Source organism: Triturus cristatus, chromosome 11 (genome assembly GCF_964204655.1).
Source record: "Triturus cristatus chromosome 11, aTriCri1.1, whole genome shotgun sequence".
Taxonomy (NCBI): domain Eukaryota; kingdom Metazoa; phylum Chordata; class Amphibia; order Caudata; family Salamandridae; genus Triturus; species Triturus cristatus.
In genome coordinates this window covers 297,821,575-297,835,720 of record NC_140594.1, presented here as the reverse complement: position 1 = coordinate 297,835,720, position 14,146 = coordinate 297,821,575, and the positions used below count along the sequence as shown (strand labels likewise).

Sequence of the window (14,146 nt, the reverse complement as noted above, 5' to 3'; positions counted from 1 at the left end):
TATAACTCACACGACCGCAATCTTCTGCTGATGACATATGTGTCTTTATGAAAAAAAAATATTTGAAATATATGTATAGCTAAAAATGTATGGAAGAAGACATGGGCAAATAAGTGTCTAAATACAGTATTAGCATCAGCAGAGGATTGCGGTCGCGTGACTTATAGTTGCCTACACTAACTATAACGGGGGAATTTCACTGGTTTTTTATCAGTAAAATTTCCGCTAACTATAACATGTGTGAAACCTATGGTTTTTTCAGTGAATATATATATATATACACACACATATATATATGTAGGAAGGTGGATATCTGACTATGGTTACCCCCAACTTTTTGCCTAGTGTCTAGCTGGTTTTTCGACTTAGTTGGCCTGAGATCCTGCCATTCAGGGTCTCAGGCTGTCTGCTCTCTCTCTAAAATGGATTCCACGTACCCTAGGTACATTACCAATTGGTAAGGATCACCTTATTGGACCCTGTACAGTGTACCCTAGGTACCCAGGGCATAGGTGTACCCTAGGCCTCCCAGGGGCTGCAGCATGTATTATGCCACCCCTGGTCTGGCCTTCCAATCAGACACAACTGGCTGATCACTCAGCTGGGGCAAGGTCGTGTAATCACCCCTTGCTTAGATATAGTACGCCTATATCTACCCTTACATATAGACACATGTGTACCTATCAGTCACTCCTATGGCAGGCCTTGACAATCCTGGAGGCAGAGTGCTTGGTAACATGTGAGATGGTGCTCTAGCATGAGCTGAGCCTGTCTGCAGCTTTCGGAACCAAGTCCTTATAGCTGTTCTATGATATAGCCTACCATATACTCTTGCCTTATAATCTTAAACGGTTATGGTAACTATGGTTTGGCTTTATCAAAACATGTCGTGTAAGGTGTCTAACACTTTGGAATAATACCCCCATACCATTTCTGGTGATGAGGATATTATTCCTCCCTTCTAGAGGGAGAGGCATGTTAAAATCCTACTTTGCTGTTAGCCTCTGACCAAAGCCTCAGCATCACAAAATGGATGCTGCTGCCACGACACAAGTCTGACCTCCTGCAGCTGGGAGTGATCCCAGCCAGGGAGGCCTGGACAATAGGTTTCCTGCTTGGGGAGGTGCTAGCACCTCCCCAGACAGCCTTTAGTGTATTGGGGCAGGGTGGGCTGAAAGGAATGAGATATGCCTGGGGCACACAAGGTGTTCCTTGCATAGTCCAGTTCAAACCGGCGCTGGGGCACTCCAACCCCAGCTCTGGCGCGAAACTGGACAAAGGGAAGTGGGTGTAACCACCCCCTCGCAGGTCCCACCCATAAGGCGTGACCTAGCAGGTATCCCAGCCCCCCAGATTAGTATAAGAGTGGGAGTTGGGCCTCAAGACTTTAGATTATCCTGAACCTGCAAAACTGAACAGAAACTCTGGACCTTCGACATTCGACGAAAGAAGAAGACTGAAGAATCTCCCTTGTAGCCAAGGAGTGGCTACCCTGTGCATACAGGCACCATCAAGAGACTACCCTTTGCTTTGCCCACGTTCTACGAGGAACCGACTGCAGAGCCTGACCAGAGCCTTGACTTCCAGACTTCTCCGACCCTGATCCACATCTACAGCAGAGCTGAGATCCGTGGAGGCGACGAGCGACGTGGGACCGGCTACCTGGAAAAAGTGGCTAGTAACTTAAAGCGCAGCTTCTGAGGTACCCTCGAAGTTGTGCACCGGGGATTGAGAAGCCCCAACCCCAAGCACCATCTGCACCGAAGATCAGCCCCCCACACTCCACGAGTCCTGCGTGGGGCCCTTCAGCATTTTCCTGCTTGCCGCGTCTGTCCGGTTGCTTGCCCGCTGGCTAGTGGCCTTTGTGACGACGCACCCTGAAATCTTCTGCGCTGGTTTGGCTCCTCCAGACTGGCTCCCGCTTCTCTGCAAAGAAGAAGCACCCCAGACCTTCCTGGTCTGCACCAGAAGCAAGTCCTTCGTTCTTCGTGGGTTCCGCTTGCCAAGGCTTGGTGAGTCCTAGTCCAACTTCGACGCCGCCGACAGCAAGAGCCTTCGTGGGACAGCTCGCCTCCTGGTCCTGGTCGTCCTCGATGCTTCCTGGTCCTCCTGGCTGCAGCGACAAGCTTCACCTTCACCTGCAATCTTCACGACATCGCCTGGTTCCTTCCTGGTTCCACGCGGTCACTGGCTAGTGACCTTGACTCTGTCCCTTCTGCTTGCAGGTTTCTTCTCTTCTTGATCCCAGCCTTGGGATCCACCGGACACTCTTCACTGACTGCCTGTCAGCATCTTTCTTCAGGCATCCATAGGAGTCGACGACGAAAACGACGCATCTTCACCCCTATGCACCCGCAGCCTGTGGGCTAGGTAACTTGGGTACTCCGGTGCTCATCAGGATAGTGACTATCCTAGTGTCTAGTTTTCAAGTCTCAACTTCCTAGCTACTCCGGAAGTGTCCTAAATCTACAGTTTTCTAAACTGTACTATTGCTATTGACTTTTACGCATTACGCGTGAGTGTTTCCACTCTGCACACGAATCCCGTGGGCCTCCCACTTCCTAACTAACGCTAGTGTAGTGTAGCCCCAGCGATTCCCTAGGCCTAGGCCTATTCTATTTCCGTGACAGTGGTTCTTATACCACTTACTTAGTATGTGGTTTGCGTGGCCCCTAGGGCCTAACTGTATTACTTACCTGTGTGACTTAATGTATGCTTAAATAAGACTGTGTTGTACTTACCTCTAATCTCATAAAGAGTGCTGAGGGTTTGACTAGAATAAATACACTTTATTTTATATATATATATATCTGTTGTGGTGTCCTTTCATTTGGTATTCAAGGGATTATATATGGTATCACAGCTGGCTTCACATGCCATTCAGAGTTCAGCCTAAGACTGCTCTTGTCCATGCTACCACTAGGATAGCTGGTCTATAAGGTTGACTTTACAACCAATCACCATAAGGGTATTTGGACTGATATAAGGTGTACACTAGAACTAGTGACATCATACATCAGGCCAACTTCTCACAATATATATATATATATATATATATATATATATATATATATATATATATATATATATATATATATATATATATATATATATATATATATATATATATACACACACACACACACAAATATATATATATATACACACACACACACAAATCTATATATATATATACACACACAAATCTATATATATATATATATTATATATATATATATATACACACACACACACACACACACATATATCACATCTAGACCAGCTGTATGTCCAAGCAAGATACATTTAAATCAGTAAAAAAAATAAAGGAGCAATCAAGATTCTCTTTCAAATAGATACTTTTATAAGTGCAAAATGCACTGCTAGACTATAGGCTTGTTAAATCAGTTTATATAAAACCATAATATTTAAAAGGGATTTATTTTTAATGCATTCAACATGCTTATAACCAGCTAAAAGCAGCAATGCAAAAAAGTATCGCAGTGATTTGGAGTGCAATGCTTACGAGCATGTATCAAGTTATTTAGATTATGATACGATGTTTGAATTATTAGATAAATAGCGTCTGAACAAGGAAGCTGCAAGTGAATTACTCACATCATATTCTAAAAGGAAACCTTAATAATCTAACTTCATAAATTAATGACTATTCATTTTATGATAAAAAAAAATTTATACTGAGAAACATTACCAAAAAGGCTAAAAATAAATAGCAACAAGAATTAAATAAAGATTGCCATTGAAGTATAGAAGAATTTCCCAGGTTGTGCAGAGTCTTTGGGAAAAAGATATAAAAAAAGGTGCACATTCTTGATTCTGTCAGGATGTGAGACTTCCATTTGTAGTCTATGAGGCTTTAATTTGACCCTACGTGAGCCACAAATCGGTCTAAATGTGAGCAAGAATCAGTGACATTTGAGGCATGGATCCACCAGAATGTGAGCCCTGATCTGTGAAGATGCCAGCTATAAATCTCAAGTATGTGAGTATTGAAAGCCATACAGTTGTAGCATACAAACCAGGAGTACACAGCATGTGACCCTCAAAACTGCAAAAAGAGCCTCTATCCAAATGCAAGCCGCCCAATTCCCACTCTTACCTCAATCCACGATGTAGTTTTCCATTGTGCCTTCCTTGTATCTATCCATTGCCTTCAAGGCCTCACACTTGATTGACTAGGTACCTATACTGCTTCTCATGGGCAACACAAAGGATGTCTATTTTAAATTTTATCGGCTGCAAGCCAAAAATCATAAATTGCCATACTAGTCCCTGACACTTAAGGGAACTACTTTGTGCATGGATGTGCACCTTGTGAATTGGAAGAATGCTGCAACATTGATGTTAGTCAATGGCTGAAGTGGACTGTACCACTGCCCCTTGCTGTATCCTGTAGTGGGCACAAGAAAACTGCAAACTAAACAAAAACAGACCAAAGGATGAAGAGGGTTCTAGGAAGTTATATATTACACATATAATTTTAGTAGAATCAAAAGGTGTTGGCTAACACCAGACCTAAAAAGAAGTGGGTGGAGTCTAAACATCCATCTGCCAAGGCATCTCAAAGAACTACTTATTTGTGTTCCGTCAGACGCGCCTGTGGAACATCTACTTTCTCCTTCTGAAAGGCAGAAGAATTTTGGAAAGAAACTCACGTAAGGCGATCTTCATGAGGGCGTATGATCATTGCATCTTCCTTTAAAGCAAGTTTCCTCCACTTAACACAAAGTCACTCAAATTTGCAGAGCCGGCCAAGACAAGAAACGTGGTCCAGGGTCTCCCTTTTAAGAATGAAGGGTGCGGTGTAGCCAGACTAGCCCACAGGTAGCAAATTGGAACACACAGACATAAACAAATGAAATATCTCTTTGCCGATATGCAGAAGTAGGTATGAGACCCAAGAGACGCTGATAGTTGCAACATTACCTGTCTGCTGACGAGTAGGCGAAAGGCGTGCTGGATAGCTGTGCGCTTGTGCAACAAAAGAGATTTGAACTTCTTCTTCTCAATCCCATTAAATGTGTCGAAGACAACAGCAAGGAGCTAAAATGGGAGAGAAAGAAAATAAGTGAGAGAAAAAAGATTTCATGCTCTTCTTACCCAACTTATTATTTTTGTTGTTGTCCTTTTGAATCCAAATGCGGTTGTCTGATTACTGATAAGTGTGGGATGGCAGGAGTTCACTGGGAAACAGCGTTTACATCGCATGTGATTATAACGCGGTTGGTACAATGACCGCGTTGTTAAACCTCAAGCCATTACATCGCAAGTTGTTTCTATGACTTGCTGGAGGGGGCGCACTAAACTAAGGAATAGTGTAATTTACTATTCCAACACCTTCTTGGAGTTGGAATAGTAAATTATACTATTCCTAAGTCCAGCGCGCCCCTACAGCAAATCGTAGAAACGGCGTGCGATGTAATCGTTTGCGTTGCAACAACGCGGTCGTTGTAATGAACGCGTTGTAATCGCATGCGTTGTAGCGCATGCGATGTAACATCGCATATTTGAGTTCACTCCCTCTACAAAGGATTGCTTATGCTATCATTTTGATTAGGATTGCAAAGCAATACAAATCGTTGAATTATGTAATACTTGGAGAGTTGTTTATGAAATACTGACTTTTGAGGAAAATGTCAATCGAACAACTGGAGTTGAGAAATCTGGAGCATAATGTAGCTGAGAACAGAAATCCCAGCAGATACACACAATTGAAAAGGCATTTTTTAAAATAAATATTCGAACAGTTCTCAGAATGACAGCTTGTGCCTGTTGCCTCAAAACAGTACTTATCAACATGGATAGGATGCAGCTTGAGACTGAACCTTATCTACAAAAACAAACACAGGGACCTGACAGGAGCAAAGCCCTATTACTCTCCCTTTTCACTAATGCATTGGGTCAGCGAGAGGGGTCAACAGAGCAATGAATTAAGATATGTGCAGCATAAAGCAAGCAAAGAGCTATGGGAACTGTGTTGCACTATGCATGTCCTCGAATTGGCTTTGAAAAGTTTAGCATCCTTCCTGGAGCAGCTTTATGGCTTGCCTTTTGTATCCACTTTCATTTGATTCGAGCCAAGCCAGGTCTTCCCTGGACTGGAAACAAGCATCCTGGGAAGACATGGCTTGGCAGTTCGGGCTGGACTGTTCCCATGAGGCACAGGGTCAAGACTGATTTGCATATGGCGGAGTCTGAATTAGGGTGGTGAAGTGAGCTAAAGAACAATGATGGATTCAACTCAGATCTGTGACTGGGAGTGAGTGACTGAAAAGTTTCAGCGCGCCGTCCATCAGCTCCTTCTGTTTGCAGTAGTAATCTCAATCAACATTTTGAGGCAAACTAGTCCAAAGTTGATTTTAAAAAAATGCAAAAGCATGAAAACATGTAAATATCGTAAAACAGGTAATTTCATTATCAGGGTTATATAAAAATACCCATGCATTATTAACAGTGGAAATACCATTACATATAAATATCTTGTTCTCAAGCTAGATTAGACAGAAGGAGATCTGATGGTCAGGATAGGACGTTTCCCCAGAGAGAAACATTTTGCCTGTAAGCAGAGTGAAGCAGTGAGTCAGCTAGGAAGCTCCAGTTATTGTTAACTGGAGGGGTGGGGGCTAGAATCTTTTCGAAAGATCCTCACTATAGTAGCAGGAGTTTAGTGGCTATATGGAACCAGAAGCTTGTCCCATAAATGGAGAATGTGAGAAAGAGCGAAAAGCTAGAGGTTATGTTACAAGGAGAATGTTACTCAGGGAGAGAAGAGGTGGTCACTGTAAACGTGGGTCTAACAAACAAATGTTAATGTTTATTTTTCCATCCAACAGTTATGTTGCAATTAGCAGTTTCTGGAAGGTAGGCATAACCAACAAAAACTGTCTGTGCATATTTATTTTGCAAGTGAATGGTTATCTTACAGATCCCGGTCAATGAAATTCAGTTGCAGAACTAATATTAAACCCAATAGGAGTAAGTGCCATATGTTATGCTGTGGAGATATCCCTGGTGGTTAGGTGAAGAATAAAGTGGGAATTGGTACAGTCAATTTGCAGAGGAAATGCCTCTCATATTACCTCATGAGTATTACATTAATATAAATAATATCACTGATCCTTGCTTACCACCGGGCTGGTTAGGGGCTTGGCTTGGGAGCAGCATGGTATGTTGAATCAGTAGAAAGAACAGACTTTGAAAAGTAGGTATGAAGTTACAAGGTGAAAGACTTGAGTCAGGAGTGGAAATAGAAGCTGGCCACTATGAGATTCACAAAGATGTCCTGCTAATCGAGATGCCCACTGCTGATCAGAGTTGAATTGGGTAGACTGAAGCTTTTTATGTTGCCTGTGGGACTTGTAGTAAAGTGGAGAGACCAGCAATGAGGGAGACATAGGATAGGAAAGAGTTTTTAATCGTCTGGGTAGCAGAAGGTAGAGAAAGAGCAGAGTGGTACAACCAGCTTCTTAATATTAACTGTGCTTGTTGAATCTGCATAGTGAGACTAGTCATACACCTCGATAGGTGGTTTTGGGGCATAGTCTTGATAAAGCGGTAGACCAAAATAGTGCAGAGATTACACAATGTGCAAGTCGATGGCCACTGCAAAATCACCTGGGGTTTTCTGTTGCATGTACTAGTTTTCAACATGAAAGCGAGGAAGTGTCCAGCATCAAGGAGATTATGCCCTTCCACTGATGCTTAACTGCAGTGGCTGTGTATTTTAAAATCCATTGTGGCTTGTGTCAGACCTTGTTTGGGTGGGCCATGGGGCAAGCAGGGGCTATGAGTCACTGACTCTGAAGTACCAGGCTTCATCCTACTATAACTCTGAAATCAGGGCCAAATACAACTTCTTCTGCACTTCACTCTCAGTGGAAGGAATGGCAAGCAGTCAAAGGCTTCTCAGGGAGGTAGATTGGGGTGCTCAAAATCAGAGCTTGTGAACCAATCAACAAGCCAGTAAGAGAATGTCCAACCCATTGCTGATCTTTTCAAGAAAGGAAATAATTTATTAGACAATAGAATGGAATACTACAAACCACTAACATCAGAAAGCAACTTAGGACTACTGGGTGCTATCTTGGTCCGTGTTGCAGCTCTCCTCTTCTTTTACTGTTCCCCCCCCCCCCCCCCCCCTTTTGTCCCAGCGCCCCCACCTCTCTCTCAGTTCAAGGTAGTCTTTTTGTAATAGCGAGAATATAGTTCTGGTGCAGATAGTATCACCAAATAAGGTGTGTGCACAATCTCACAAAGTTTCTTATCACTTGCTGGTGCAATTGATCTTCTCAGGCTGGATTTGCCTACCCGGGTCACTCTGGCTGAATGACTGAGTTTGGGCTGGCTGTTCCTAGCATCTCCTGCATGTGGCTCAGGGGTGATGTATAGCGATTCAACCCATGCAGGGTTCACTTGACAAGCAGGAACTGGAAGCTATCGTCCTAATGAGGCACAGTCCCTACCAGACCATCGGTGAGTGTCCTAGGCCTCAGGGCTTTCTTGACCATGGGACCTCGTCAGGACTGGTTGGTCCACGATGGGGCCCACAATGGACCAGGCAGCAATCTGGTGGATGCATCCTCCCACCCCTGGCTGATCATTTCATGTTAGCTACAGCCCTCCATGGGATGGGCGCAACTTCAAAAGTTGCAGCCCCAGCACAGGATGGTCACAGCTAGGCAGTTGCAGCCACACACAGACCAATCATCTCACATTCAGTTTTGGCCATGTAGAGGCCAATCTTCAATCTGGCAGTTGCAGCCACACACAGGCCAATCACAACTTGAAGTGGTGGGACTATGCACAGGTTGATGTACTGCTGGCAGTAGCAGTCACACACAACAGAATCTGCAGTCCCACCTCTTACCCCCAATATTGACCAAATGACTGTTCAGGAAGACTAATCAGCAGGCCTTTGCTAAGCAAAAGGCCTAATTAAATATCTGAAAGGTGCCCGGTCTCCACTCCCCTCACTTCAGTCTCTAGCGTCCTCTCCTTCCACCTTCATCATTGTGAGCAATGCACTTCCACTCTCTAGGAACATCACCCTCACCCCCATCTGGTGCTAAGCCAGGTTGGAGCTATCCAAAAAGGATCTCGCTGGCCTCCATTACTCTGGCTCACTCAAGCACACATGCATATATCACCCAAGCTACACACATCAACAAGCATGACACACACTTGTGATGTTGGTGCATGGACTGGATATGCGAATGGAAGCAGAGCTTTACAGAAGAGGGCCAGTAGGCTTTCACTGCAGTAACTCAGATAAAACGGTCTGTTTACACTACGGATTATAAAAACATAGCACAATGCCACAACCACTCTATGTACTTAACCTGTGACATGGACAGTGGTCCACCTTAAGTAAATGAGGACACACTTGTTGAGTCCTTCTGGGGTGGCATGTCCTGGACCTACTCATGTAAGGGACTGGCCTTGGCCTCTGCACATGTGCTAGATTAGCAGGACACCAGGGCCACACATAAGAAGTCAGATATGTGCATTCAGGTATCCTTTTTATTCGCCTTGCAAGTGACAGTCCCCATCTGCACAGCTTGCATTTCAATAGATCAGGTGTGTATTCTACAGTTTGACCCATCAGAATCAGAAATTTAATTTAAATTGGTAAATTCTGCCGAATGGTCGCTGTACCCCAAGTGAAAACAATGCTTACCTATTTTCAAAGGCCAACTTGACAGTTTTTGTTCATGTTTTTGAAGTAATTAAGCCTGCCTGATGATGTTAAGGGCTATCAGTGTCAGAGCAGGTGTTCACCCAGCAGATTGTCTTCTTTCAAAGTGGGGAATCTGTAAAGGGGCAGTAGAGGGAGATTATTGCTCTTTTTCTACGTACTTAACCCAGATTTACCCTGAGTTGGCAGGTAGATGGAATAGCTCCTAATCAGTCAGACATCATGTGACAGCTTCTTCACATCCTCGGATAAACTGTAAGAAAATTCAGTGGGTTTGCGACTGTGCAATGCTGTTTCCTGTAAAGCAGCAAGGCTACAAGGAAACACATCCTGAAATGTAACAAGAGACCATCTAACTTCACAAATGTAGTATCCATCCTCTCATGCTCTCCAGAAAAAAAGGAAAGGCCAGGGATAGGTGGAGTCCAAGCACCCGGACACAGAGAAGATGCTTGCTAGGAAAGAGACATGGATTCAGGCAGTGGAAGTTTCTCATCCAGTTCAGGATAAGCCTTGAGCTCTAACAGGAGCCCTCTAACTGTATCCTCCTCTGTAAAAAAAAAGGAGGCCTATCTGTCTATTGCGAGAATAGTAGTAGACGCTTGATCCAATGGACAATGCTTTTGCTCCCTGAAGTAATTTTTTGAACTCGAGAGAAACCCCGTTTCATTTTAGGTGGTGGCGTTTTGGACCTGCTGTTTTCTCATAATACAGGCTCAAAGCCACTGAAATGACAATTCATGCACCTATGAAGACCAATAAAGTAGGGCAAAGTGTGCAAATAACATAGCAAGACTTGAAGCATTTGGGTCTTGAAGTTCACTGCGGCTAGCTAGTAGTAAGACTGTAGAAACCTAGAGGGCTATAAAGTCTTCTTAGAACACCTAGTGGAGGTTATCCTGCGGGCTAACTTTGGCCACAGGATTACCAAGTCATTTAAACAAATCTGTTTTCAAAATCTATAAAAGAAAACCAGGTGCAACCTATATGTAATATGAACACTATGATTTGGAGAATTGTGCTCTGTTGCACACCCATAAATTCTAGTCCTACTCAAGTAAGAGGACTGACCACATGTGTGCCCATCTCAAGCTTAGCTGACAGTGAGAAACTTAGCAAATTCTACTTGCCCTTTCTGCAGCCCTTGACATGCTGGAATAATCTTTCCTTTTTCAATGCCACATTTTGGAAAAAGCACATTTCCCCTCTGTAGCTTAGCTCCATCTGGATGATAATGTTCAAAGTATAAGACCGGGACTTGTCCAATCCGCTTTATCCAAATTCATCTTGTACAGAAAACTCTCCACTATCTTGTTAGATGTTTATCTTGAGCGACAGATAATATTGTTGAAGAACAAAAATAATCAGCCACTCCACTCAAATTATTATAATGTGAAGACTTATCCTAAGTAGTAGAGTAACATCAATAAACTCTGAAATCTCCAGGGGCTGGGTATAAGCTACAGTGCAGAGAGCAGTTTGACATTTTCACCAGGTACATGGTAGGGTACTGCAGATTCTCTTGCTGCAAATACTTAAGTTGGGGGGGTGAGCAGCAGAAAGAATGGTTTAATATCAGACTCACCAGGTTCATGATGAAGTAAAGTTCTATGGAGAGATACACAATGAAGAATATACAAGACCAGGAGCTCCGAGAGTATGATGGCATCATTACATCAGGGAAGCTGCAGAAACATGAGAAGGCAGCACATCAGAGGTAAGAACCAACTAAATTGCTCTGAATCTCCCTCACCAACCAACTAACACAATGACTTTCTGCTCCCCTCAATCAGTGTTTAATCATCAAGTCCCACAACATGCAGTAACCCACCTACTTCATAAAAGTCACAACCTTCTATGGTACACAATACATGTCACATTTATTGCCAGATTCCCCAGTATACAACCCATCTCATATAGATACGGCAATCTTCTGCACACTAGCATTATATACGAGTTAGTACCGTCTAGAGTGCAGCATATCTCCCCTAATATAATCGCCAGCACTCCAGTAAAGAACACTACATCTTGTTATCTGAGGTGAAGGAAGAAGATGAGTAGTAAAACAGCACAAAAAAGATCAAAGGATTTTGGGGCAAGGCCCCACATTAAAGAAATCAATGAACAAGAATAAGCAGGGTTTGCTCTTCAGCTACAGAGAACTAGCGCAAGAAAGCTCATGCACAGGGAAAGAGGCATGCCACAACGCACACATGCATGGGCAGTACCAGCAGGTAAAGCTCGAAATTAACTGCAATAAACATTTTACAGTCCCTTCACTAGGTGGAACTGCACCCACAAACTGACCAAAACTAAGAATACCTGTGTTACCATAATTATCAGAAAACCACCAATCACCCTATACCTCACCACAATCATCATGTTATCCCCCCCTCATACATTAATGCACACTTTTTGGCACGCAACTCGTCATATTGATACTACAATTATCTATATGTAACCTGTTTCATATGGTTCACAATTATCAGCATGCCATCCAGCTCATATTAGTTACCACCATCATAAGAACACAAATGTTATACGTCACTGCAATCATCAGGAAACCCAGACTCATCAGCACAGCAATCATCTCATCTGCCACCCTGTTTCTCAGCAGGTTATCTACCACCATATTCCTCGGCACACAACCATATCATACAGGCCTTCTCCTACTCTCAAAAGCGAGTCCATTTTTCTGTACTATGTTACGTAGAAAACGATTCATAAGATAGCAATGTTAAACTAGCATTCAGTCTGACAATGTTAGTAACTCATTTTGTGGCTTCCATATCAAAGTGTCAATGATTCATTTTGCAATGCTCAATGGTGGGTGGTATGGCTTCAACAAGCAGCAGTCAGTATGTAATTGTGTGGGCTCATACTGCAGCAGTCAGTGCATGCAGTTGAGAGCTTCATGTGCAATGGGAAGCCATGGGCTCATTGTGCAGCAGTCAGTGAGTGATGAAAGTGTTCATTATGAATAAAGTTACTCACCTTCAGTGGCGCTCTTTCTAGTAGGGACTATCTAATCACAGGTTCCTTACAATCTGAATATCCCCCAGGTGTTGGACTAAATCCAGAACCTTTTTGATAGTACCTATGCGAGCCAGTAGGGGACGCCCTTCCACTGTATAAATGACGTGCGGTCGCTGACGTCAGTTGCTTTCGAGACTGTCCACGCCCCTAGACGCAGAGCTCCAAAAGTAGATTGGTGTGACCAGTGTGCAGATTCCTCGAATTAGAACCTTATTAAAGTATGGAGGCCACTCATAGAACAGAGAGGAAGGAATGGAGGGTAGGTGAGTAATCTGTGGTTAGATTGAGTCTACACCATAAGGAGCGTTACCGAAGGTAAGTAACTTATTCCTCTGATAGAGACTTCTAGCTGAAGATTCCTCACCTTCTGAATAGATACCAAAGCAGTACCCATTTGAAGGTGGGTCTGTTGGTGGACTTAAATCAGAAAGTTCTGCTAAACCGAGCAGCCAAAGAGCTCCTCTCAACAGACCTCACTGTTCAGACAAAAAGGCTTTGTGAATGTATGAGGAACACCAATATCACCGCCTGGCACAAATCAGGGCTAACGCAGTAGTAGAAGACGTGGCCCTGGTAGAATGAGCATGCTGTCCTTCCAGAGGCTGCTTTTTAGCCAATGTTTTGCAGATTTTAATATAGCAGGAGATGGTTCTCTTCTGCACAGCTTTGCCTATTTTGATCCAGCGAACCCCACAAAGAGCTGATCGTATACATGTTATTCCTTGGTACAATCAATGTAGAACCCAAGTGATCTCTAGGGGTCCTAGAGATGAAGTCTATCCTCCTCGGAGGAGTGTAGCCGTCAAGGTGATGTTTTGACCGACGTAAAATGGCATCCTAACCTTAGGCAAGAAAGATGCTCATGTCCAGAAAAACAGTTTGTCTGGGAAGAAAGCGGTCAACAGCGAGTTAACACAGAGAGCTTGACTGACACACTGCGCGGATATTATGGTGAAAAGGAACATAATCTTAAGGGTGAGAAGCCATAACGAACAGCTGTGTAGCGGCTCAAATGAAAGTACACATCAGGAAAGTATGGACCTTTCTAAAATTGCTTAACAACTGGCGACTTACACAAAGAAAGCTGATCCGAAAACCACAAAAAAAAGTCAAAAAAGCAGAAGTGTACCCTTTAACCATGCCCTGTGCAGTGCCTTGGCGGGTTAGGGATAAGCCAAACAACAAAACATTGGGTAAGTTGGCCTGGTGAGGCATAGTCCGGCAAGTGCTGCACCAAACTTCAAACATGTCAAACAACAGGTGTATACAATTTTTGTCAAGGGCCATCTGGCTGCCAAGATGATATCAACCACCTCTGAATGAAGGCTAAAAGGTGTTCGTTCAGCTGTTACTGCTCAAAGCTCCAAGTACGAAGGCGGAGGTTGCAAAGGCTCG

At 43.5% G+C, this 14,146-nt stretch overlaps 1 protein-coding gene across 1 annotated transcript in view; it reads right to left on the bottom strand.

The window, feature by feature from the left end:
* The window catches only part of TPCN1 (two pore segment channel 1), a 350,431-nt gene that overhangs the window by 164,476 nt on the left and 171,809 nt on the right, over positions 1-14,146 (bottom strand). The window contains exons 10-11 of the mRNA XM_085634844.1: positions 11,301-11,400; positions 4,948-5,064 (exon numbers count right to left, since the gene is read on the bottom strand). Of these exons, the coding sequence (XP_085490970.1) occupies positions 4,948-5,064; positions 11,301-11,400 (217 nt within the window). The remainder of the gene's footprint in view (positions 1-4,947; positions 5,065-11,300; positions 11,401-14,146) is intronic.